This window comes from Heterodontus francisci, chromosome 32, assembly GCF_036365525.1.
Source record: "Heterodontus francisci isolate sHetFra1 chromosome 32, sHetFra1.hap1, whole genome shotgun sequence".
Classification (NCBI taxonomy): domain Eukaryota; kingdom Metazoa; phylum Chordata; class Chondrichthyes; order Heterodontiformes; family Heterodontidae; genus Heterodontus; species Heterodontus francisci.
Genome location: NC_090402.1, coordinates 34584989 through 34611833, shown reverse-complemented (window position 1 = coordinate 34611833; position 26845 = coordinate 34584989). Strand labels below are relative to the sequence as shown.

The window sequence follows — 26845 nt, the reverse complement described above, 5'->3', positions numbered from 1 at the left end:
AATTTATAATTTCATACCTCATAAAACTGTACCACTAGGGATAGTAGATCCTGATAATTCGAGTAATCTGCCTTGTTTTATTTGCTGTGGAAATTGAACACCTGGCACAGCTGACAAAATGGATATGGGGATTGTCCAATTATTGATTTTTAATTCAGTTCTGGGAATGCTACAATATTATAGTGAGAATTCTGCTTGAACTGGAACTGTTTCTCAACATGGCTTTCCACAGGACCGTTGGAATATGATCCTTTTACAGGATCATAAATCACACACACACACACGCACAGCCACACCAAATGAATCTTCTCAGCACTAGATAGTAAAACTGGCAAACTGGTAGTTTTAATTAGGAAAAAATTAGCTCATAGCCACCTGTCAATTTTAATAAAGTGGTGATGTGAAAGAATGTTGGAGTGTTCAAAAATCTGTACAGTATATGTCTGGCCTTGTTCCACTCTCCGGGTTTGTACCAGACCAACTTAATATTCAGCATAATTTTATGAAGGCTTCACACTAAAAGACTACCTCAAGAACACACAACCAGATGTTTTGCTTTAATATGTTAGATTCAAGGTATATGAACTTTACAGCATTACAACCATTACTACCAGTAGTGCTATCTTTTGTATGCATTAAATTCAAGATTTGATCATGATATTACTGTGAATTTCAAATTTTCTAAGTAAACACATCATGCTCCATATGATAAAGTTCTTGAGAGAGAGGACATTATAATTTACGTTATAATCTTTTAAGCTCAACCATGCAGGGTTAATTTTAAAAGACTATTACAAATTTTGCAATGCCTTTTAGGATCCAAAGCGCTTTATTTAAAATCAAATTACGAACCTAAATTACTAATGGCAATTCTTTACAAAAGTAATCACTGGGCCTTTCATTAAAAGTATAATGTTCAAAATCATGCAAATATTTTTGTTTCTTTCTTTGTCAAGTGTATGTCATTTCCCCTATTCTCAAAGAGATTGACATCGGTGAGGGAAGACTGGAGAGACTAGCCTTTTCTGAGGGCGGCGCAGTGGTTAGCACCGCAGCCTCACAGCTCCAGGGACCCGGGTTCGATTCTGGGTACTACCTGTGTGGAGTTTGCAAGTTCTCCCTGTGTCTGCGTGGGTTTCCTCCGGGTGCTCCGGTTTCCTCCCACATGCCAAAGACTTGCAGGTTGATAGGTTAATTGGCCATTATAAAATTGCCCCTAGTATAGGTAGGTGGTAGGGAAATAGAGGGACAGGTGGGGATGTAGTAGGAATGTGTAGGATTAGTATAAATGGGTGGTTGATGGTCGGCACAGACTCGGTGGGCCGAAGGGCCTGTTTCAGTGCTGTATCTCTAAACTAAACTGACTAGAAAGGGGGAGGCATTTGGGAAGTGATCTTATCAAGATATATGAGACAGTATTGGGGAGGAAAAAGTAAATCTGTCTTTCAGTTCTATTAAATGAGTACAAGGGGACACAGTAAAAGATAAACTTAGGATGCATGTCAGGAAATTCGTCTTCGCACAAAGAGTGATCAATATGTGTAAGAGATTTCCAAATTGAATGGTGGAGGCCTAAACCCTGAAATGATTTACGAAGAAATTGGATGTTGCAATGGGAGTACTCCAGGTTCTCTTTAAATGGATGAATTAATCTGGACTGACTAGCCTTTCTCACTGTAATTACCTTGTGATCTTGTAAACTGAAATGATTCGGAAAGGTACAAGCAATACATGTCTGGCAATGAAAGTTAAAGTGTAGATTCATTTAGGATTTTCAACATTTAAGTTTTAGCTCATGAAACATCTTTTGTGGATTGGTATGCTTTCCAGGTGGTAATTAAACCAATGCAGTCTCTGTAAATATTTAAAGGTTTTTTTTGCCTTCTCTGTCATTGTCTTTTTTTTATGAAGTGGAAATTATCAAAAACATATTTTAAAACTCACAAGCTTTTAATTAACTTCAATGGTGGTAAACTGCAGATGTGGTGGCTTTGGGGCTTACATAAATATGCATGCACACATTGCACACACAGGCACACGGACATGCATGCACAAGCCCGCACATACATGCATATAGAGGCACACAGACATTCATACACACAAGCAGACACTCAGGCACACACAGTGACATAAATCCAGTGTGTGATAACTGCTATTAAGTAGCTGATCTCCTGGTATCTCTCGCTGTGGCAGCAGTACAGGTAGATAAGGTGGTTAGGAAGGCATATGGGATACTTGCCTTTATTAGCTGAGGCATAGAATATAAGAGCAGGAAGGTTATGATGGAGCTGTATAAAACACTAGGTAGGCCACAGCTGGAATACTGTGTACAGTTCTGGTCACCACATTATAGGAAGGATGTGATTGCACTGGAGAGGGTGCAGAGGAGATTCACCGGGATGTTGTCTGGGCTGGAGCATTTCAGCTATGAAGAGAGACTGAAAAGGGTAGGGTTGTTTTCCTTAGAGCAGAGAAGGTTGAGGGGGGACATGATTGAGGTGTACAAGATTATGAGAGGCATTGATAGGTTAGATAGGAAGAAACTTTTTCCCTTAGCGGAGGGGTCAATAACCAGGGGGCATAGATTTAGGGTAAGGGACAGGAGGTTTAGGAGGGATTTGATGAAAAAAAATTTCACCCAGAGGGTGGTTGGAATCTGGAACGCACTGCCTGAAGAGGTGGTGGAGGCAGGAACCCTCACAACATTTAAAAAGTATTTAGATGAGCACTTGAAACACCATAGCATACAAGACTACGGGCCAGGTGCAGGAATATGGGATTAGAATAGTTGGGCGCTGGATGGCCAGCACAGACACGATGGGCCAAATGACCTGTTTCTGTGCTGTATAACTCTATGACTCTATGGTGAAAATACTGCAGCTTTAGGGGAGATTTCAATAATGAAGTTTGAAAACTTTGGCAGTCATTTATTTGTGTGACCCTGGAAACGTTATTTACGAGAAATGTGTGGAGGAAAGAATTGTAAATTCTACTGAATCAGCATTGCATTACATTGGGGCCAGAACCTGCTGGAGTGGGGAATCTCGCAGCATACTCGATTAGTTAGACTTTTCCTGCACACTTCAGCTTAAAAAATGTTTCCACCCTAACTTGTCGGAAGTGCATGCTGATAATGGCGAAGGCAACAGGGCATCTGAGCCTTAGTGAATGGTGGGACCAATGGTATATCTTCTTAACTAATAAGATTAAAGAATTGAGAAATAAGCAGAGGAAGGACTGAGAAGGGAGGGGAATTAGAGAGAGTGAATTCAATGTCAAATCAGGTACAGTAAGAGAAAAAGAGAGCAAAAGAAAGATTAGCTTAAGAGAGAGAGAGAAAAGGGGCGGCGCAGTGGTTAGCACCGCAGCCTCAGAGCTCCAGGGACCCGGGTTCAATTCTGGGTACTGTGTGGAGTTTGCAAGTTCTCCCCGTGACCACGTGGGTTTTCGCCGGGTTCTCCGGTTTCCTCCCACAGCCAAAGACTTGCAGGTGATAGGTAAATTGGCCATTGTAAATTGCCCCTCGTGTCGGTAGGTGGTAGGGAATATGGGATTACTGTAGGGTTGGTATAAATGGGTGGTTGTTGGTCGGCACAGACTCAGTGGGCCGAAGGGCCTGTATCTCTAAATAAATAAATAAAGGAAAAGTAAGGAGAAGACAAAAATTTAAAATTCAACATTTTTTTAAAGTCTCCAACAACAACTCACTACCTGAAGGAATGAGATGCCACACTTTGAATTGTTCACATTCTGGGCCAGAGAAGATGATTGGCAATCATTAACAATTATCACATGGATATATGGCTACTTAAGCTACTAATTACTAGACTTAGGCTTAATGGTCAATTAATGTGAAAATCCAGCAAGTTCGGAAGAATAACTGGGAGGTTGAGGGTGAGATCTGTATGTGTGAAGCAAACAACAGAACATAAAATGAACAACACATTCTGGAGATTTGCAACTCAGTGTCTCTCCTAATGTTCTGAACATGATGTCTGATTTGCATGTCATCCACACACTTTTTTCCAACAAGTTGCAGCCCATTGTGTAGTTACACCAACCTGTTACTAGTAATAATTTTTGTGAAATAATGCAAAAAGGTACGTACCAGGTACTTGTAAATACATGGTGCATAAATGTATGTGTTTTATTAGAATTGTTTAAGCTATAATTAACGTAGAATATTTGCTACATTCCGATACCACACAGACAACCTCTATTTGCTACCAGCTTAGAAAAATTATTTCAATGATGATCACATATGGCAATTTTGAAAAGTGGTTTCTTCTAGTGGATAAGGGTTAAAATTGATCATTAAGTAAATGGTAGATTTGAATTGCAATATTAGTCCTGAACTGATCCCTGATGATTTGTATTTTTATATGCCATAATTTCTGAAAATAATACACTCCCAAATATAATACGCACCCAGACTTTCATGAACGAATAGTCAAAATTGCCTTATCACCATGTATAATACGTACCAGACTTTTACAATACTGCGGTCAAAGTGTCATTATTCCTGGGGGCACGACAGGCTAGTTGCAAGTGAGAGACATCAGTTGCAGCAGGCTAGGGGACCTGTTTGAGAGTACCATCGACCTGGAGGATTCCTGCATTGCCTGCCTCTTACATGTTTTATTATAGAATACAGCAACTAACATACCTGGACCATGAATAACAAAATAGTCATCCCATAAAAGGTTTTGGATGACATCCTACTGCTTATGATGCCAGGTGAGTCCTTTGGTGGATTAAAGACTTGCAATCCCCAGGTAGTTTGCCTCAGAGGAGAACCGTCACCAAGCCGATCTTGATGGAAACACTACAGGAGGCAGTGTCTAACTCTCTTGCAGGCAGCAATTTTCTTTTGTAGCCCCCGCCTACCACCACCACCATTTCCTCGTGAGAGTTTCCATTCTTCTACCCTTATATGGTAGGGAAAGTGATATCTTGCCTGAGTGCCTCTTTGGGCCAAATAAAAGGATCCAAACCTTTGTGAGGGAAAGATCCCAAACAGGATCAATTGCATTCCCCATGAGGTGCACTTAGCGACTGCAAAATAATCCACTTTGATTTGTTACCATGTATAATATGTAGCCAAACTGCAAATGTGTATTATTCAGAAAATTACAGTAATCTGTACAATTTCTTTTTGCTTCAAAATAAGACTTTGAATGTTTAGCTTAATACATTCAGATGAAATTCCTTTGCTCAGTATTTTAAGTGAAGATGGTAACCACTTTCAAATATCACGACAGAAGAATTCCAAACAAAATTGTTAATCACTTATATGATACTATTCAAAGGGCCTAACTTTCAAGGCATTTATCCTTACCTTCTGAGAGTCACAGAGTCCTTTATGGCACAGAAGGCCATTCGGCCCATCAAGTCCATGCCGGCTCTCCACAGAGCTATGCAGTCAGTCCCACTCCCCGGCTCAATCCCCATAGCCCGGTAAGTCTATTTCTTTCAGCTGGCCATCCAAATTCCTCTTGAAATCATTGATTATCTCCGCTTCCACCACACTAGTGGGCAGCAAGTTCCAGGTCATTACCACCTGCTATGTTAAAAAAAAAAAAGTGCTTCATCGTATTCCCCCTGCATCTTTTGCCCCAAACTTTCAATCTTTGTCCCCTAGTCCTTTGCTAATGGGAACAGTTTGTCCTTGTCTAACTTATCTAAGCCTGTCATAATCTTGTACACTTCTTGTAATCTTCTTTGGAAAATGACTGGAAATGCACCAAGCTGAGAGCCAATGCATAGGTTATTGTAATTAGGAACAAGGGGGCCTAAATTCCTTAGCGTCCCAATCTAGCTACACTGGAACGGAGAGGCAAGAGAACTGAAGTAAATTCATGCTCAGACCTCATCAGAATAAACCAGGAAGCTGTGGGTGCTAATTGACGCCCTGACAGCTCACCTGTTGGGGTTTTAATGTGTTTCAACACACACTGAGGCCCAAGGTTAAGTCCAGGAGGGTGGAAGCAATCAGGACAAAAGTGCAAGGGTGTAGCTAAGAGGAGTACTCCTGCTCCTTCAGACATCACAAAGTACTAACTCTTTTCCAAGTTTATGGGCCCTTTTTGAGCATCCTCCAGCAATGCCTTTAAGGAGCCCTGGTTAAGATGCTTAAAATCAGTAATGTCGGATCTTGCACATTGCAAGGTTCAAGTAAGCCAAACAAATTTAGGAATTTGTGTCTGAAATGAGTGCAGGAGCCTCATTCCAATATTGCCTCCAATGCTGCCTATAATAAATGCCCTGACCAATTTAATGGTGGCCTGAACTCCCCATCTAGATCGGGCGCCGGCCTCTGCACTAAGTTTATACGATCATAGGAAATAGGAGCAGGCCATTCGGCCCCTCGAGCCTGCTCCGCCATTCAATAAAATCATGGCTGATCTGATTGTGGTCTTAACTTCACTTTCCTGCTGACCCCATAACTCCTGACTCCCTTGTAAATCAAAAATATGTCTAACTCATCCGTGACTATATTCAATGACCCAGCCTCTGCTGCTCTCTGGGGAAGAGAATTCCAAAGATTAACAACCTTCTGAGAGAAGTTGTTATCATTGCACCAGTGTAGAACCATAAAATGGGAACACCAATGTTAAATTTAGACCTCAACATGTGGCGAGAGATGCCAGTTTCAGAAAATCATTTATTATCTTAACCATTAACTCTTTTGGAAATGTACTGAGGCTTGCACAACTTTAACATGATCCGTGATGCAATTTGCTCCCTAATCCAACAGTGATTGATGCGCCGAGCCACGTAGAAATAAACAAAGTCACAGACACCACTGCTCACATCACCTGGTTGAAGCCATCTGCCCAAATTGAAGGAATCAGCCTGTCCTATGGGACTCCCGACAGTGAAAAGGCAACTGTTGACCTTCCTGACACTGAGACAGCCTATTCTATAGCCGATCTTCAACCGGACACCGAATATGAGGTTTTTCTGGTTTCTAAACGGGGGAACGTGAGAAGTGCTCCTGCCGTCAATACTTTCACAACAGGTAAATCAATATTTTTAAGCTAGTGAAATAATCTATAACAATCGCACATTGTGTTGGTTTGCCACAATAGCACAAAGCAGATGTGCACAATATCTCTCTATGTGACTCAGTGTCAAATGTTATTTTACGATGTTAAAGGTGCTGTATGAATTCAACTTGTTGTTGTATTGTCATGGCATATCGCTTCCATTAGTGGTGAGATTAATATTATGTACAGTACAGTCTATTCATGATTCAGTTTCTTCTTTGCTCAAAAAAATCCAATAATTTGAATTAATCAATGGAAAACATAGTAAAGTGAGAAATCAGTGCAAATAATTAATCAAGTAATTTTGATTTGTTATTTTTTCCCATCCAGTGTCTTTAACTAGCATGCCATGTAAAACATCATTACATTTGTATTCAAGAACATTCCAGTTCTTCTTCACCTGTGTCCTTAAGCTCATTGATTTTTTTTCAGGCCTCTTGCTTTTGGCTACTCTTTGTTTTTGTACTGTGCAGCTGGTTCTTGACATTCTTTTCATCTGAGATTATGTCTGTGCGTTTCCATGCCAATCTCAGGTAAAGAAAGTAAAATCACCTGGCCATTCTTCCTTTTTGAACCATGGAAATCTGTTTTAAAATATTTTACAGATGTTCATACCTCGGTATTGGAACTTTGCATAGACAGTTGAAATCCTGCTGCAACTCTGAAACAATTCCCAGTCCTTCCTGCAGCTCATGCCTTCATTTGTCAACTCTTCAAAAGTAGATGATCATTCACTAGTATAAGATCATGTTAAGTTCCATTTCTGTGAGGCCTTCACTCTGAACTTTATACCGATAAACAGCTTAACTCTTCGATAGGGCAATCCCAGTCGATCGGGTACTAATAATACAGCATTAACTTTTGATAGTTAATAAAATATCTCTGAATGTTGCTATTGCCATTTAACTATAGGTTTTTAAGATACCACAATAAATACCACTTAATTGTGGGAGTCTTAATTGATTTTCTCTTCATCATTCCTCAAAGGAGTAATTATTTTGTTACAGTAGGTTAAAGCTTGAAAACATGATCCTTTAACTTCAGATTACTTTCTTTTAAATTAAATGTCTATTAAACTGTAGTGCACAGTATCCTGGTATGTGATTAAAGACTGTGCTCTTTTAGCGGATCTTAGTATACTTCAAACATACCCTTGCATGTTCTTTCATCCCTGCTCAATGCTTTTTTTCACATCTAGACCTTGATGCCCCCAAAAACCTCAGAAATGAGTCTCAGACAGATGAGAGCATTACATTGGAGTGGAAGAACACGGGAGCTGCTGCCGATCATTACAAGGTTAAATATTCACCTCTGGCAGGAGGAGAACACAAAGAAATTACTGTCGAAAGAAGCAGTCAACCAACCACCAAAATTAAGATTTCTGGTAATATTTACTATTAGTTCATGGTATTGTTCTTCAAACCATGTAAAATTGACATGAAATCCAACATTGTATTTAAGCATTTTTACGTTAATTAGCTTGTATTAAACAGAAAATGACCGATTAGAATGTGTTTTCTAGCTGGAACACACTCAGGTTTTTAATGATATGATAAAACTAGGGGAGATCAAGCTGGTCTGTTCACTACATGTGGTCCTCAAGTCCTGCCAATTCAGCCTGCGAAGCCTATACAATTCTTATTTGCACTTGGATTTCTTATTTCCTAATTTGCCCGATTTGATTTTTGTAGACATGGAGATTTGGAAAGGGTTGTTTGCAGTGTCCTTGTAGTGAAATTAGCTTTCCCCTTAGCACAAAATAAGCTCATAGAGAATCAACCGCACCATTTTACACTACGCCTGATTTTCTTTAACATTGCAACAGACAAATTTCACCCCCATTGCCTGGTTGGTGGATAAATCCTAAATTAGAACACCTAGATCTATTAGTATCAACTGTTTGAAAGAGATGCATACAAATGAGAAACTTTGGATGTGACCCCAAAGGCTTCATTGTTCATAGCTACACAACTCACAAAGACAAAGAGCTGCGTCATTCATGTGATGATCCAAATGAGTATGCCCAAATCCAGGGACTGTCTTTTAAGACTCCTTGAATACACTCCCAAGTGCTTTTATGCTGCATAATAACTACAATTCTCCATCATTTCTATGTTGATATTTCCCATTTTGAGTTTATCTGTTGGAATTTGTGTGTTGAATTATCATTGTCACCACAAACTGTAAATTACTCCATCAATTGTCAAAACAATAGCAGCCACACAACAGAATCATTCATTTAGCAGCATCAAAGTCTTCAAAACAATTTTTGCTTTCTCTTTAAAGTCCAGGTTTTATTGAGGTCACCACCTCGTAGTCGCATGGGTTTTTCTAAAGGAATACTTTGTTACAGCTACATTTATTGTCAAAAATACACATTTATAAACCTACTGAAATGCCTCAAAGCACAGAATGATTTTTTTTTTTGGATTGACTATTATTGTAAGCAAGTGGTAGGAGTCAAAATTTTTTATATAATTTTTTGCTCTAGTGCTTCATTTATTGGGACTTCAGAACAGAGAATCCCTTACCTCAGTCTTCTCCTCCTATTATCTTTAGCCTTTTTAACCCAAGCTTGGTATTCCTGATAACCACAACCTTCGACTCCTACTCTTTTCAGCCTTGATTGTGGACTTCATTCTGTCAAGGTTTCTTCAAAAGAAAAAAATACTAATTGCCTTTCCATTGCTGGCTTTTCCCTTCACACAATGGCCAGCTCAATCAGCCTTATCATTTATTTAACTATCACTGAATAGCTTCAAATGTACCTCAGCAATTTATGGCTAACTGAACAGAAGCACATCCCCAAACAAGGCAGTGACTCTTTTAATTGGCCCTTTTGGGTAAGCAGATGAAAAGTTTTAGAGCTGTAACACATTAAAATGACAAAGTGTATATATTATGTGATAGGGGACTTTTAATTCGTGTGATCAGTTCACTTTGGGAGATAGATTTTCCTGGATCTACACAGTTGCACAGGATTGCTTCAGGCAGCAAATATTAGTAAATCAGTGGGTCGGAGTGCACACCTGAAAAGGAACCTGCCCAACTTTCCTTCCATTTAAATTGATGACGGAAAATTGGACAGGCTTTATTACATGTATGTGCTCCAGCCTGCCCGAATTCCCAATTCTCAGCCAATGTGATCAAGCACAGGCCCAGGAAGGTCTCTCCTATTGATCTCAGAAGGATGACAAGGTTACCATAGACATTCTGCATATATTATGATCGATACTTAAGTGAACTTACCTTGACCTGTTGGATTTGTACATCTCAGGATGTGTCCTCAAGGCATGAAATATGCTGTTGTGTTTCGTTAACAGAATGACAGCCTGGCGTGTAACAATCTGCTACTTTATTGCTGTGTTAAATATTTTGAATTAAATATGAAATATTTTGAATTATCCAGATCTGCAGCCAGGTACTGAATATGGTTTTGGTGTTAGTGCCATCAAAGGAAACAGGGAGAGTGCCCCTGCCACCATTAATGTAGCCACAGGTAAGACTTGGGCATCCGATAACAAATGGGCTCAGTGGGAACAAATTTTGTTAGGGGAGGGGGGTGATGGAGAGGGGAAGGGATGTCCTACAACAGATATTAGATGCCTAAAAATGGTTCCTAAAAATTTATCAGTGGGACCAATGCCTATGCAGATTGGACGCAGGCTGTCCCATTACTAAACTGGTGTGCTTTGTGCCCATTTTAAGCCAAAAATCAGGCACCACACATAACCAATTTTATCTCAAAAAATCCTTAGAAACAGGGAAAGACCATTGGACCCAACATGTCTATTCCTTTTTGATTGATCTCATTCCCCCATCTGCCATCTTATCACATCACTAGAAATATTGCCTTTCAACCCATTTACACGATTCCTTTCTAAGATCCTCCCTGGTAACTTTGGCAATCCTCTCCAAAATTAGGTCATTTCACAGCCTTCTTTTCTCAAGAAACACAATCTTCTTAATCTCCCCTCACAACATTGACTCTTGATACCCAGAATCACTTTGGTTTTATAATAATAACTGTATCACACTATACATTTTTACTGTGTAATCTCAAGTTGCATTAAACATTAATCACTCTACACAAAGCAGGACACCAATCAGAGGTTAAGTGCTGATCACATCAACACGTTAACTCCTTCAAACTCATACCAGACAAGACTGGTCTCTCAGAATTACTTCACGGGAGGTCAATGGAAACTGCCAATGCACCTCTTGCACTTCCAATGGTTTAAATACTGAGAAATGGTTTTAAAAAAGAAAACAGAAGTTTAATATGTTTATGGGTACAACACATTGTAAAGGAACTTTGGAATAAACCTAATTCCACTTGGGAAAAAAATCTTCATCGTGTCTTATGATATTGTCACTCATGATTTATCGAGTCTTCTGGAGTAAATTGAATATTACAATTTTTCCCACAGTGATCTTTGTTTCATACATTAAATACAATACAATAAACCCTAGTAACCAGACAACAAAGGCATTCATGTAGTGAAAACAAGATATTATGTCCAGTGCCAAAATTGTCTGTCAGGTTATTAGCTCTATTACAGAAAAGCCAGTTATTTGGAAACTATGTAGCAAAAGAAATGCAGTTATTTGTTAAAACAAATTTCTTTGAGGTCATTAAGTTACAGATCAGTATTGCTAGTTTCACGCTTTTTTCCCATTCAGTTGCTGTGAATGGTTCAACAGTCACTGGTTGACTTGAGCATCTCACCTAAGTATGAATTCCTTATGTATCAGCCAAGATAGTGAGTGTCACAGACCATAGAGGGTAGCAAAGCCAAGGTCAATAGTGTCCACGCTGTTATGATCAGGTGAGGAGGGGTCGAAAGGCTCCCCTCTTGTCCATCTCCTCGTTTGACCGCAACAAGGTTTATTTCTTTTGAAACAGTGGATAAGCTTACGAATTCAGTGTTTAACCCTTTATATGCTATGATCATAAAAGAACCAATTGGACGGGTTTTCTTCAGTTTAAACGAGAAAAAGGTTGGTTTATTGTACTTAAAGCCAAAACCGATCTAAGTAAAATAATGAACTATGCTCCAACTTTCACACGTGCATGCACACACACGAGAATCGCATGCACACAAATCGATTTCAGAGTGGAGAAGAATAGATTGGTTAGATTAGAGTCCAGAGCAATAAAAAAGAATAATACAGTCTGTGGAGTCTGGTGATTCAGTAGCCTTCTACTGAACTCAGTAGTCCTGAAGTTTCTGGCTGGTAGAGGTGACCAACTGGTTCAGGGTTGTCTGGAGACAGTGATGCAGATGGTTTTCTTCCCGGGGTCTCTGTCTGTAACAATAATAGGCTTGGATGTTTGCAGCCAGCAAACAGGGTTCAAACTTGCAGAGTGGCCTGAAGAGAGAGAAACAGACAGACCCCACTTGGATCCTGCACTGATCAATCTCTGGTGCTTATCTGCTGTAGAGAGAAGGAACTGCAAGTTTTCACACAGATGGAGAGTCTGTCGCATGATGGCCCAGTGTATTCTCTCTCTTGCAACTTAATTAGATCAGGTCTAAGAATTCCCAATCTCTCTCAGGTCACATTGTCTCAGTAATTACTCTTTGAGTGGTTCATCTCCACCAGTGTTAATGTTTCAAGATTGCCTTTAATGCCTTGTTGATGAAGGCAAGGCAGGTAGCTCATTCAAAATTCTCAAGCCATTGTTCTGGTTGGAGATTTACCAGACCTACATCTCCACCTCAATGCATTCGTATGTAGGGTGTTTAGATGCAAATTGTGGTGGCCATTTAAGCTGCTAGTAGTGGGCGTTTATCAGTTTTTTTTTGTCTCCTGTTTCTTTTGACCGACCAATGGATTTTAAAAAAGTAATTTGGCATAGCACTTGTCATGACAACACTCTAGCTAGAATCAGTGGATAGAAATCTGCAACAAAGATCATGGCTGATTTCTTTTCCCCTTTACTGGTCAGGTGGCCAGAAGCATTTGCACTATCCCTTCTATTGCCCTACAGTAAAATTGACTAACTCAGAACAGAAGCAGGAATCAAACTTGAGATTCTAGCCTACATGATGTAGTTCCATATTGGGTAGTGTACTCAGAAGCCCAAACATCAGGCAAGAACTGCACTTAAACTTTTTAATTATTTATCACTACAGACTTGGACAGTCCAAGAGACTTGAAAGTGAGTGAGACAACAGAGAACACAATTATTCTGCGATGGAAACGCCCATTGGCAGTAATAGATCATTACTACATCATCTATATCTCATCCGCTGGTAAGAGGAATGAAGAGATTGTGGCTGCTGATGCTGTCTCATACATCCTGACTGGGCTCGACCCTGCAGCTGAGTACACCATTATTCTAATAGCACAGCGAGGTAAACAGAGGAGCAAGGCCTCCACCATCAGCGCTTCTACAGGTAAGGAGGAACTTTTGAGTGCCATTTTTATCTCTTCACTATTTGTGTTTTTAAATGCTGCTAACAGTTTAATATATGTTGCTTGTATTGAGACAACATTTCAAAGAAGTTGTATCTTTACAGAGACTCTGTGACCAATGTTGCTTCTTTCCAAAACACGAAGTTGGGGTGGCACGGGGCAATATTAACCCAATCTGCCCATTGGAAAACTGATGTGATTGGGTGCAATGCTGGTTTTGCGGACCACCTGATATTATTCCATATTGAAGGCAATGGGGGGCAATATTGGGTGGAGCATTAAATTCTCCTCTCCTTCAAATCGGGTGTTCCACCAGATCCTGTCAGTTTCCTCATGAGCAGAGTAGGTTAAAATGGTCCTCGACTGGTTTGATTTGAAAGTGGAAATGTTAAAAGTAAAGGTATATTAGTTCAAATATTTTTGTGTAATGGATATTCCTTTTTCAACCAAAAATGTGATTTGACATATATGATTTACAGGGACCGTCCATATAATCTGGTGCAAATTGGTAATAAATGATACATTCATGTGGTTATATATATATATATAGTAGTCAAACTTTACAAACATATGCTACCATTGCAGAGCGTCAAGCACCAGTAGGACATATTAGATGATTGCAGCTTTCCCAATAAAAGTGGCCTGCAGTTGAAGGGTCCTTTCTGATAGCACACCTTTGTAGAGTTAGTTCCATACTGTAAATGAATTTGCAGGCATACATGTTATAGATTGTTGGGCTCATTCATTTTCACTTCTAATAATGCAATGTTTGGGCAATGCTTAATTTAACTTGTACTATAATTTGATTATATAGAATGTACTACTTATGTTTTATGTTGAAATAAGGAGCTGGGTTACGGCCCTTATATCTGTGAGGCTATGGAATAAGAATTCTTCATTACAGTATATGTGAACTTGCTGGACATTCACATACTTGGCCTTTTATTTTAATATTTTATGTAAAGTTGTGAAAGAAAAGATCCATAGCTAGGTCAGCAATACTTTCAAATGAAAGAAGCAAAAATAAACTGGATTAGCTATTGTATTGTATCGTGACTCCTGCATAAAGCAGCACAAGCAGAAGATTTATTAATTGTGTGTGCCAGGTGCACCACATGGTGTGGGAGCTGAACTTACCCGCCAAACAAAATAGCAAATTTTATATATTATTCTCTTCTCTATGGCATTAAACAAATTCAGTGTTTACTTAAGGATAAGAGCAGCTCCCTTATTCCATTCAACTTTAACTTTTAAGACTTGTCAAATGTGACAGAAAGTGGAAGATGGAAATTATTTAAAGTAATAACAGATTATTATTCCTAGTTGGAAACCTTTGTGGTGCCAGACGTACAGTCTGCAAGTGTTTCCCTTTAGAATCACTCCAGAGAAAGCTTTCTCTGGTGCAGAATTCATACACTGTCGTCTTTCTTGTTCGAAGCAATACTTTCTTTATCTTTGAGCATATTTACACACTTCATTTAAAAATCTAGCTAATGGAATAGCAACCCCTAAAGCTCAGTGCTTTATACAGAGGAGGGTAATGTGCCTGCAATTTTCTAATATGTGTTCAAGTGGGTGGGTTTCCAGACCACCAGTATGAATTCAGGAAACTGCCTCCCCTCCCCCCAAAGTGAGTAGTTAAGCCAGTGCAGGCAAGGAAGGCAGTGATTAGGTATGATCTCCAACCTGTTCAGAGTTAGTTGAGCTCAAGCCAGGGAGCCTTAGGGCTGCAACAATTCAGTTGAGTCTTCTCAGGGCATTGAGGGGAGAATTGGCCACGGAACCTGTTTCAGATCACAGTGGGAGTGGTCATGTGTGGTTGTCAGGTAAGAGCATTATTGGCCTCTCCTGATTAAGGTAGGTTGCTGACACTGGAAACCACATAGATGGGAACTACTTTGATAAAGTACCACAGATTATCAAGTTTACTGCAGGAAGCGGCTAATGAAGGGGAGAAGATGAAAAATTAGCAGGGAAAAGAAAAACAGAAATGTGTAACAACTGTAAAATGTTCCCTTTCAGACCGCAATCCTATATTATTTCCTCATTTGAATACAACAGAATTCTCATTTAAAAGCAATGTTGATGCACCTGTGGATCTCCTCCCACAATCTTACATAAATCAAAGTCAAATATGCAAACGGGTAAATATCTGGTGTGTACCAATGAAAATCATTGGCTGCCAAAACAACTAATTAAACTTTCTAGAAAAATAGAACTGGAGAGCTTCAACGACCTGCTAAATAAATAAATATATTCATAACTTTACTTTGATTTTTGTTATTTCCCCTCTCCGTTTTTGGTACTTTCAATCTAATTTACAAAATAATGGTTGCTTTTCTCATGTTCAATGTCTTGCAAAAGTTCTATTGAAGGTAGTAATCAGGAAAAAAGAAACTTTCTGTAGGATCATTGTACACCTTAGGTTGAACACAGGTTTCCAATTCTTTAATATTTCATCCTCCACCAGTTCTCTTAGAATTATCAAAGCTATGTTAAATTCTCAGCTTTGACCATCCCATTCATTTTGGTGCCTATTTTAAATGATAAATGTTTATTTCCAAAGTTACTCGAAAAGCAAATAGGGGTAACAATTTAATAGATAAACAATGAGAATGTTTCATTATTTAACTGATTTAGTATTGTTTAAGGGATTAATTAGGGATTCGCAGGTTACTTACCTACTTGAAACACAACCCTGTCCTGCAGTCTCCAATATTAACCTGAAGGGTTCTGCAGGCAGGTGAGACACCCACCTAAAGCAGACAGGAGCCTTGTGAATTTATGCAAATTAGAGTCCTATATTGTCAATAGGACCCCAATGACCTTTTAACTAGGGCCTGAGTGAGGAAGCTGGCACGGCTTTGCTCCCAGGTTGAAGCATGTCAGCAGATGGTAGGAAGGACAAAGTGGGTCTCCAGGTAAGCCTAAAAGTTGCTTTGTGGGGCCTCACTGAGCTGGAGTGTTTCTCTGGGCCCCACAAGAAAAGTTGTGGTCTCACCTGCTCTGGACTTCCATCCCCAATCCCACCCGCCATTATTTTCCTGGAAGCCAGCAGGTGGCCCTTGACCACCCAATCTTCCTCTGCTAATAACGACTGTGCATCCTCCACACTCCCATTTCAGGCACTTAAATGAGGCCTGGTGATTAAAATTGTCATGGCTGCCTGCAGCATCTGGCTGGCAGGAAATTACCTCACTGGAGCAGGATCTGATGGAAACTACCTCTGAGTTAAATCCACTCCTAACTATATATCATATAAAGGAATACAAACTGAGAACATATTTTAAAAAGAAGATTTCTATAATATAGGCCAAATTAAAGGAGAAAAAGTTCTGAATCTCCAAATCCCCAAAAAAAGAGAAAATGTTGGAAGCATGCAGAAAGTCCATTAGTATCTAGAAAAGGATAATAGGAACGTCGGAAAGTAGGAGCAGGAGTAGGCCATTCAGCCCATCGAGCCTGCTCTGCCATTCAGTACGATCATGGCTGATCATCCACTTCAATGCCTTTTTCCCACACTATCCACATATCCCCTTATGTCATTTGTATTTAGAATACGGTCAATCTCTGCTTTAAACATAGCTTCCACGGTCCTCTGGGGTAGAGAATTCCAAAGATTCACAACCTTCTGAATAAAGAAATTTCTCCTTATCTCTGTCTTAAGTGGCTTCCCCCTTATTTTGAAATTGTGTACCCGGTTCTAGACTCCCCAACCAAGGAAAACATCTTAGCTGCATCTACCCTGTCTATCCCTTTAAATATTTCATAGGTCTCAATGAGATCACGTCTCAGTCTTCGGAACTCGAGAGAATACAGGTCCAATTTCCCGAATCTCTCTTCATAGGACAGTCCCGCCATCCCAGGAACAAGTTTGGTGAACCTTCGTTGCAGTCCCTCTATGGCAATAATATCCTTCCTAAGATAAGGGGACCAAAACCACACACAATACTCCAGGTGCAGTCTAACCAAGGTTCTATACAATTGAAGCAAGACTTCACTACTCCTGTACTCAAGTCCTTTTGCGATAAAGGCTAACATACCATTAGCCTTCTTAATTGCTTGCTGCACCTGCATGTTATCTTTCAGTGACCTATCAATCAAGGACACCCAGGTCCCTTTGTACATCTACACTTTCTAATCACTTACCATTTAAGAAATACTCTGCACATCTGTTCCTCTCACCAAAGTGGATAACCTCACATTTTTCCACATTATATTCCATCTGCCACATTCTTGCCCACTCACTAAGTCTTTCCAAATCCCCTTGAAGCAGCTTTGCATCTTTCCCACAACACACATTCCCGCCTAGTTTTGTGTCATCCGCGAACGTGGAAATATTACATTTGGTCTCCATATCCAAATCATTGATATATATTGTGAACAGCTGGGGCCCAAGCACTGATCCCTGCAGTACCCCACTAGTGACAGCCTGCCAATGCGAGAATGACCCATTTATTCCTATTCTCTGTTTTCTGGCTGATAACCAATCCTTAATCCATTACCTCCTATCTGCTTTAATTTTGTTAACCTGTGGGGGTCTTTATCAAAGGCCTTTTGAAAATCCAAGTATACCACGTCCACTGACTCCCCTTTATCAATTCTGTTAGTAACATCCTTAAAGAACTCCAACAGGTTCATCAACCATGATTTCCCATTCATAAATCCATGTTGACTATGCCCAATCAGATCATTATGATCCAAGTATCCATTTATCACATCCTTTAGAATAGATTCCAGCTTTTTCCCAATGACTGATATAAGGCGAACAGGTCTGTAATTCCCAGTTTTCTCTTTCCCTCCCTTCTTAATAGTGCACTGACATTTGCGACTTTCCAATCTGCAAGAACCATTCCAGAATCTATAGAATTTTGGAAGATGATCATCAATGCATCCATTATCTCCAGAGCTACCTCTTTCAACACTCTGGGATGTAGAATATCAGGTCCTGGGGACTTATCAACCTTCAGCCCCATTAATTTCTCCAATACAACCTTCTTACTAATACTAATTTCCTTCAATTCCTCATTCCCCCTAATCCCTTGGATCTCTAATTCTGGGAGATTTCTTGTATCTTCTTCAATGAAGACAGACACAAAGTAATCATTTAGCTTCTCTGCCATTTCTCTATTCCCCATTATAAATTCTCCCGGCTCTGCCTGTAATGGACCCACATCTGTCTTAGCCAAACGTTTTCTTTTTACGTACCTATAGAAGCTTTTACAGTCTGTTTTTATATTTTTTACTAGCTTACATTCATATTCTATTCTCCCTTTCTTTATCAGTTTCTTCATCCTCTTTTGCTGTATTCTAAAATCCTCCCAATCCTCAGGTTTACTACTATTTCAGGCAACTTTATAGGCCTTTTCTTTTAATCTTATACAATTCTTAACTTCCTTCGTTATCCACGGTTGACTGCCTTTACTTTGAGGGGTTTTTGTGCCTTGAAGGAATGTATAGTTGCTGTAAACTATGTAATATTTCTTTAAAGACTATCCATTTCCTATGTACTGTCATACCTTTTAATGTATTTTCCCAATCCACCTCAGCCAATTTGCCCATCATACCTTCATAATTTCCTTTGTTCAAATTTAACACCCTAGCTTTTCAGATTGAACTAGCCACTTTCAAATACAATATAAAATTCTATCATATTATGATCACTCATCCCTAAAAGTTCTTTTACAAGAAGATTATTAATTAGCCCTTTCTCATTACATAATATTAGGCCTAAACTAGCCTATTCTCTAGTCAGTTCCTCAACATACTGCTCTAGAAAACCATCCTTAACACACTCCAGAAACTCATCCTCCACAGCATTAGTGCTCATTAGGTTTGTCCAGTCTATATGCAGATTGAAGTCACCCATGATTACTGTATTACCCATGCTACATGCTTCTCTAATCTCCTGATTAATGCCATGCCCCACACTACCACTACTGTTTGGTGGCCTATAAACAACTCCTACCAATGTTTGCTGCCCCTTGCTGTTTCTTAGCTCGACCCAAACAGATTCCACATTTTGTTCTTCTGATCTAAGGTCCTCCCTTACTAATGTACTGATCCCATACCTTATTATCAGCGCAACACCACCTCCTTTTCCTTTTTGCCTGTCCTTCCTCAATGTCGAATATCCTTGAATATTCAGTTCCCAGTCTTGGCCACCCTTTAGCCATGTTTCCGTTATGGCTATTAGATCATATCCATTTACCTCTATTTGGACCTTTAAGTCATCTACCTTGTTGTGAATGCTGTGTGCATTCTGATAGAGTGCCCTTAACCTTGTCTTCTTGACATTCTGCATCCTAAGCCTAGTTGATGCTCGCCTTTGTTTCACCTGCCTTCTAGTGTCACTTGCTACATTTCTACCTCCTGTTACGAGCTTTACTTCCTTCCAATTTGAGCTACCCCTCAGGTTCCAATCCACCTGACAAGTTAGTTTAAACCCTCCCCAATGGCACTGGCAAATCTCCTTGCGAGGATGTTAACTCCGGTCTTGTTAAGGTGTGGCCCGTCCATCCTGTACAGGTGCCACCTGCCCCAGAACCGGTCCCAATCCCTCAGAAATCTGATGCCCTCCATCCTACACCAATTCTCCAGCCATGTGTTCAATCGATCAATCCTCCTATTCCCATGCTCACTTGCACGTGGCACTGGGGTAATCCTGAGATTACTGTTCTGGAGGTCCTGCTTTTTAAATTTCCTTCCTAACTCCCTAAAATCTGCTTTCAGGACCTCATCCCTCTTCCTACCTATGTCATTGGTATCAATGTGGACCACGACCTCTGGCTGTTCACCCTCCCCCAGAAGAATATCCTGCAGCCGTTCTGTGACATTCTTGATCCTGGCACCAGGGAGGCAACACACCATCCTGGAGACACGTTTACTGCCACAGAAACATCTGTCTGATCCCCTGACTATTGAATCCCTATCACTATTGCTCTTCCACTCTTCTTCCTTCCCTCCTGTGCAGCTGAGCCACCATGGTGCCACAGACTATGCTCTGGCTGCACTCTCCCGAGGAAATAGCGCTCTCACCAGTATTCAAAATAGAAAACTGATTAGCAAGCAAGATAAACTCAAGGGACACCTGCACTGCCTGCCTGGTTTCCTTAGACTGCCTGGCAGTCACCTATTCCCTCTCTGCCTGCGTGCTCCTAACCTGCGGTGTGACCACCTCCCTAAACATACTATCCGCGTAGTCCCCTGCCTCGCGAATGCACAACAGTGACTCCAGCCGCCGCTTGAGTTCAAGCTTCTGCAGCCAGTGACACTTCCTGCAGAGGTTTTCGTCTCGGATACGTGGTGTGTCCAAGACTTCCCACATACCGCAAGAAGTACATTCCACTTGGCCGTGTTGACCTGCCTTAACATAACTTTAAAAACTTTTTATTACAATAAGAAGTAAAATAACTTACCAGTTACTCACCAATCAACCTGTTCCCCTGTACTGAAGACAGAGGCAGCTTCTGGAGGCTGAATAAAGGTAGAAGAAAGAAAGAAAGGATCCCCTCCCTCACACACCAAACTCCCACTTTACACTCTGTGCACTCAAATTTATTTTCTTCTTAATTTATAGTTCCCCTTCTTACTGAACTCCCTCAATTACCAAACTCTCTTCTTCATACTCTGTGTCCTCCAGCAGCACTCAATGCAGACAAGCAGCACTGAGGGTCCCCTCAATTTTGAAAACAATGCTGTGTCAGCTCTGCTAGAGCTCTGCTAAAGCTCAGAAACCAGTTTAAGCTAGCTACCTAATTAACTAGCTACTCTCAGGGTGTATACCCCTGCTTAAAACTGCAAGAAACCCAACTTACCTCTTAACTGAAACAGGAATTTCAATTAATTCTAGATGTAAACAAAACAAAAACTAGTCTTGACAGATTAATCCTTAAAATTCAGCCACTTACCAAACTCTATTCAATCCAATTCTAGTTGGATTGATCTTTCAAATGGGGCCCTTTATATTAAATAAAGCTATGATGAGGGTTTTTGCAGGAACTAATAATCTATCATTTCTGTTTTTTAGATACTGATGGACTTTCTCTCTATTTCCAGCAGTTTCTGTTTCATTTCTATATTATAATAGAGACTTTGTGAAGGGTGACCGAGCCTAAAACTTTGGAAAGCCGGTGCCATTTTACAAAACATGTTAAAATAATTTGTCTATTGTTGCATGATACTTTTTCCAATAGATGGTTATATAATTGTATTTTTTTAACCTAGTCAGTTCATGATAGCAATTATATCAAGTAATTATGTGATAATTTGCAAATAATGATTGACTGCAACATTTGGGCTAGAATAAGTTAATAATGTTTTCAACATCCCAAATATAAACTCATTATTTTAAGTTATTTGATATTGTCCTATGACATGTGATTGATTTAAGTTTTTTGTTGCTTAATCTATCAAATGTTCTTTACAAAATTATTTTGTATGATGTCACTGCAAACTGACACACATAAAATATTCTTCTACATAGGTACTATTGCACTATATGTAGTTATTGAGGTGTCCAAGTAGATTTTACATTTACATTGCCTATTTCATAAAACTATGCAGTTGCAATGAGTATAACACCAGCAATTGGAAATAAAAAAGGTGAACAATTGTATAAGAGCATTGGGTGATAAATTGAAAAACTACCTTTGTCACAATGTACATTTTTAGTTCACATTTGTCACAGTTCAGAGGAATATATAACATAGAAGTGTTATCAGATAGATTCATGTGCAATTCTCTACTCTTTAAAAAATTTCTACAGGCCTTGAAGCACTGCGAGGTCTTAAATTTTCTGAGGTAACTCCCACAAGTAGCTCGGTGGCTTGGGAAGCTCCTTTAGCTCCCGTTGACATGTTTGTTGTGAATTATAATCCTAAAACCCATGGAGAAACGCAGCAGGTTATTGTAAAGGGAGACCAGACTACAGTCGCTCTCACTGATCTGAAGCCTGCCACTGAGTATGTGGTGACGCTTATGGCTCTTCGAGGCACAGCAAGAACAGAGCCCTTGGTCGGATCTGTCACTACAGGTACTTTACCAGATACTATAGTTTCATCTTAGCATTGTTTACTCATGGTTCAGATCATGTGCTTGCGGCTGGACATGACAGGGCAAGCTATGTGCTGCAGCATATTTCGTGAATCCTACAGAAGACTAGGATCTACTGGAAATATGTGAGCTTTCCCACAGTTGGCTCCCTCCATTTGCTCCCTGCTGAACATAATCAGTAGAATACTAACTTTTCTCACTCATTCTTCAGTCCTGAATGATAGTGGCATCACCCAAGCATTTCAACTGGAACCTGTCTAACTAAACATAAAATACAATTGCTTTTAACTAAATGGCATCCATTTTAATCTTCTTACAGGTCTGTGAACAGTTTGATGACTCTGCTTACCATTCTAGATAGACCCCATTTTAAGCTTTTAGATCCCAAAAGCTGTTTACAGTACAATAATGTGTGTAAACCAACTAATATACCTCAATGAGATTTATGTGTTGGATGGAACTGATATAGGCTCAAAGGATTGTTGCTTTTTCCAGCATGAAGGCCTTGTTGGAATATTGAAATAAAAAAGACTCTACTTTTGTGGAAGAGTTTCTTTAAAGTATTTTATTTCAATACTTAATCCATCACTACTAACTAACAAATAACATATATCCATATCTGTGTGTATGCATACGTGCATGTATGTAATTGCAAACAAAACTATGTATTGTAAAGTGTTAATGAAATTGTATTTAATAACTCATTTGGTATCAGGAAAAGGAATTCCTAATGCTACTGCAATTTTGACAAGAGTAAGCATAAGAGTCTATTATTTTACAAGTTGTGTCAAGCTGGATACCTAAAACTTCCAGGTGAGAAAACCACAGGACACAAAAATAAAATGAACTCCATTTTGAGTTGGCCTGGTCACAAACAACTGATTGGAAATATATTCATTAGACAGTTTTAATATTTAAACCTTGGCAATGTAATGTTCCTAAATGCTACATTAAAAATATTCCACAGGCAGCCCTCCCTGCTGTGTCTGTACTGTAATAGGAATGTATTTTCAGTCAAAAACAAAACATCAGAGATAAAGTTTCCTCATTAATTTTATTATTTTGCAGTTATCTCTACTCTGATTCCCAGCTGAGTACATCTTGCATTACAGTATTTTACTTCTTTAGGAAATTGCTCCAAGTAACCCAGGGAGCTGTTTCTCAATGTCTAAAGAGTTGCTCTTAAAGATTCCATATGACAGAAGTGGTTTGCTTAAAATTATTTAATTTAGGGTGGGGGATCAGTTAGCTCAGTTGGCTAAATGGCTAGTGTTTGATGCAAAAAGACAGCAACAGTACAGGTTCAATCCCTGTACCAGCTGTGGTAGTACATGAAGGCCTGCCTCCTCACCATGCCCCATGTTTGCAGAGTGGTGACCCTTAAGCTATACATCACCAGTTGTCTCCTCCTAATGGAAAGAGATGACTATGGCTAAAACACAATTTAATTTAGGGCAGCCTTTCAAGTCTATCTTTTTCAAATATACTTGCTCTGTGTGTATCGAGAACAAAATATTTAGAATCTGTTTTTCAACAAATTTTGAGTAAAATAGTGTGTTCCTCGTTATCCTTAATGATACTATCCCTGTGATAGCCCATGCTCCAACATAATCTCAGTTTATCCAGAAGAGTGGTATATCCACTCAAAACATAAGGGAAGATTTTCCTCTCCCACCTCCTTTAGCCTGATAATGTACTCCCACCCCACCATACCACACCACAGCACAGCTGTGTGTTGATCCTTCAAACTCTCAAACCTGCAAATCAGCTGCCAGAAGGTCCCATTTCAACCTAAACATCTGGAGGTGGTGGAGGAACTTTTAAAGAAATTCCTACTTATGGTCTTCAGCCTGCACCTGGGACCCTCCCCACAACCCCATACCCCAGACCCTCTGTTCAGTCCGGTTTGGAGTCAGGCCAAATCACAGTGTCATGTGTTTAGAGAACCCCAGCACTGCAGTGACTAGTGAATGGTCAATCTGGAAAATGAGGCAGGAGACTGCACCCTTTCTCATTAATATAGTTCCAGTGGATCCACACCTACTTCAGGCCCAGATGCCGATCTGTTCCCCCCACCAATTTTCAGAGAACAATTCCATACTGTTGTTAAAAAAAAAAAGTAGAGTGAGTGTTTCTAATGTTGTGTTTTTTATTTCCATTTAATTAGGTCGCTTGCAGGAACCAACATGAAAGCTAATATATTCAATTGCATCTTTTTCAGGCTATTAACTTTTTTAAGGACTTAAATATAAAATAACTGTGATTGCAGATGCAGCAGTTGACAGCCACTTGTGATTAAACCATGCACAATTTTAACAGTTTTTCCTCCTTCAATACTACTGAACAGATCTGTACTAAAATGTTTGAACTACCTTTTGTAGCGATGTTGGATCCAGCATTCACTGATACTGTAGAGGAGGCTATCACTCCTCTTCCATATGGAAGACTAACAGTCCCAGTTGTTTCCCTGACATCAGAAGCTTCTGTGCCTGAGTATTCCGGGACTGGTGACGGTGAACTCAGTAACCTAACCGTTTCCGATGTAACCTCGGATGGTGTCAAACTTTCCTGGATGGCAGAAATAGGATTCTATGACTATTTTCTCATAAAGTATAGAAGTGGGTTTGGAGCCGATGATGAGGCAGAGATCTCCGTGACTGGTGATGATTTAGCTGCTGAAATAAGAGGCCTAATGCCCTCCACTCCTTATAAGATAACTCTTTATGGAATTGCTGGTGGTCAACGCTCAGAGCCGCTGAACATTATAGCTACCACAGGTATTTAGCTTTTCGATTTTGTCTTCAGACTGCCTTTCAGTTTATAGTGATGTTAAGCTCTTCTAAAACTGGTGTTGCGTAGAGATTCCCTGCTATTATGAACAGCTAGTTGTGCTGTTACCTGCATGACCGAGCACTAATGTTCGCATCAGCACGTTGCCCCAGATTTGCTGGAATATTTTCCTGATAAGTAGGCTCCAGCTTGAGAATTAAAAAGCATGCGCATTATGAGTAAAGGTGACGCGAGCCCGCATGGCTTATTAATTGTTTTGAGATTTGTTGAATGGGTTTTGTCTTTTGTCGCAGTCCTTTGTAATTTGTTGAATGGTCGAAGATATGTTCAGCCTTTTTGTGCAGAGGAGTGGGCCACAGTGGACAAAGTGTGTGAAACAGAGAAAAGGTAGCATGAAATTGTAGGGGTGATTGTCATCAGTCACTTGCTTGTGCTTGTTTGTGGGATCTAGTGACCGTTTTCTGTCTGTTTGACTTGCATTGTTTAGAAGAAAGCTTTGTAGCTGAGGTTAGATCGCTGCCATGATATAGACAGAAGCATGTTTGAAACTTTATCCGTTATTTAATATTGTATTGGTGCTATAAAACCAGTCTACTCCTCAATTGTGAATATTTTGACCTTGCTTAATTACTCATTTCCTCCAGTACTAACTTCTCCCAATATCATTTCGCCCTTAATAAATAGCTGGGTGCTGGAATTTATATCAGACGCCTGTCTTGGGGACCAAATGCTGCCGCTTGACATTTATGTAGTGCAATTACCAGTTTTATCTTTAAATGGATGCCAAATTGTTTCCAGTTACTGCTAAAATGATAGTCATTTAAAGTGGCAACATTTGCCATCGTTCACACAATTGGCTCTCCACATCAAGCCAAGTTGCTAACGGAGATTTGTGAGGTAAACCAGTTCTTTTAACGTGACTAGAAATTACAAAATAAAATACCACCACTCCAATACATGGCATTGTGTAACTGGAAGCATGACCCTTTATCAATGTTGTTTTATTGTTGTTCTGTTGATGGCATAGTATTTTGAAACACTATTCCTTCAAAATTATTTTTAGCTGTCTTAATCAACCCAGTTGGTGAGCTGATAGATCATACAACATCCCTCACTGCTCGGCTACACAAAGACGGAAGTTTTAATCAAGGGCCCAATTTTGATTCAGAGAAAGGGGTGTTGCATAGTAAACTGGGAAGCTTTACTGTGGTAAACTCTACTTCCAAAAGTATTATGCTCTCTTGGACTTTGCAAAATGGATCTTTTGACAGCTTTCTTATAGTGGTCACAGATGCCACTGGGCTGTATGGACCACTGGAAATGTCTCTAAATGGTGACTTTCGTAGCACGGAGGTAACTGGTCTCTTGGATAGTACACATTATAAGGTATATTTATACGGATTTGAGGGAAAGTGGCGTTCAGATCCTTTGAATGCAGAAGCCACAACAGGTATTTTTTTTTTCATTCGCAATCTTTTCCTCTCTACCCTTTCTTCCTCTACTTATTTTGAAAATGTGCAGAACCCCCA

General features: G+C 39.7%; 1 protein-coding gene across 9 annotated transcripts in view; it reads left to right on the top strand.

Moving 5' to 3' along the window:
• tncb (tenascin Cb) overlaps window positions 1-26845 on the top strand; it is a 378292-nt gene that overhangs the window by 297849 nt on the left and 53598 nt on the right. For 5 of the 9 annotated variants that reach the window (XM_068012682.1, XM_068012681.1, XM_068012684.1 and 2 more), the window contains 5 exons: window positions 6758-7021; window positions 8248-8433; window positions 10459-10548; window positions 13190-13453; window positions 22240-22506. In XM_068012682.1, coding sequence (XP_067868783.1) covers window positions 6758-7021; window positions 8248-8433; window positions 10459-10548; window positions 13190-13453; window positions 22240-22506 — 1071 coding nt within the window. Of the gene's footprint in view, window positions 1-6757; window positions 7022-8247; window positions 8434-10458; window positions 10549-13189; window positions 13454-22239; window positions 22507-24907; window positions 25304-26845 lie in introns of all 9 variants that reach the window. The other 4 variants (XM_068012683.1, XM_068012688.1, XM_068012689.1 and 1 more) reach the window with 2 other exon arrangements.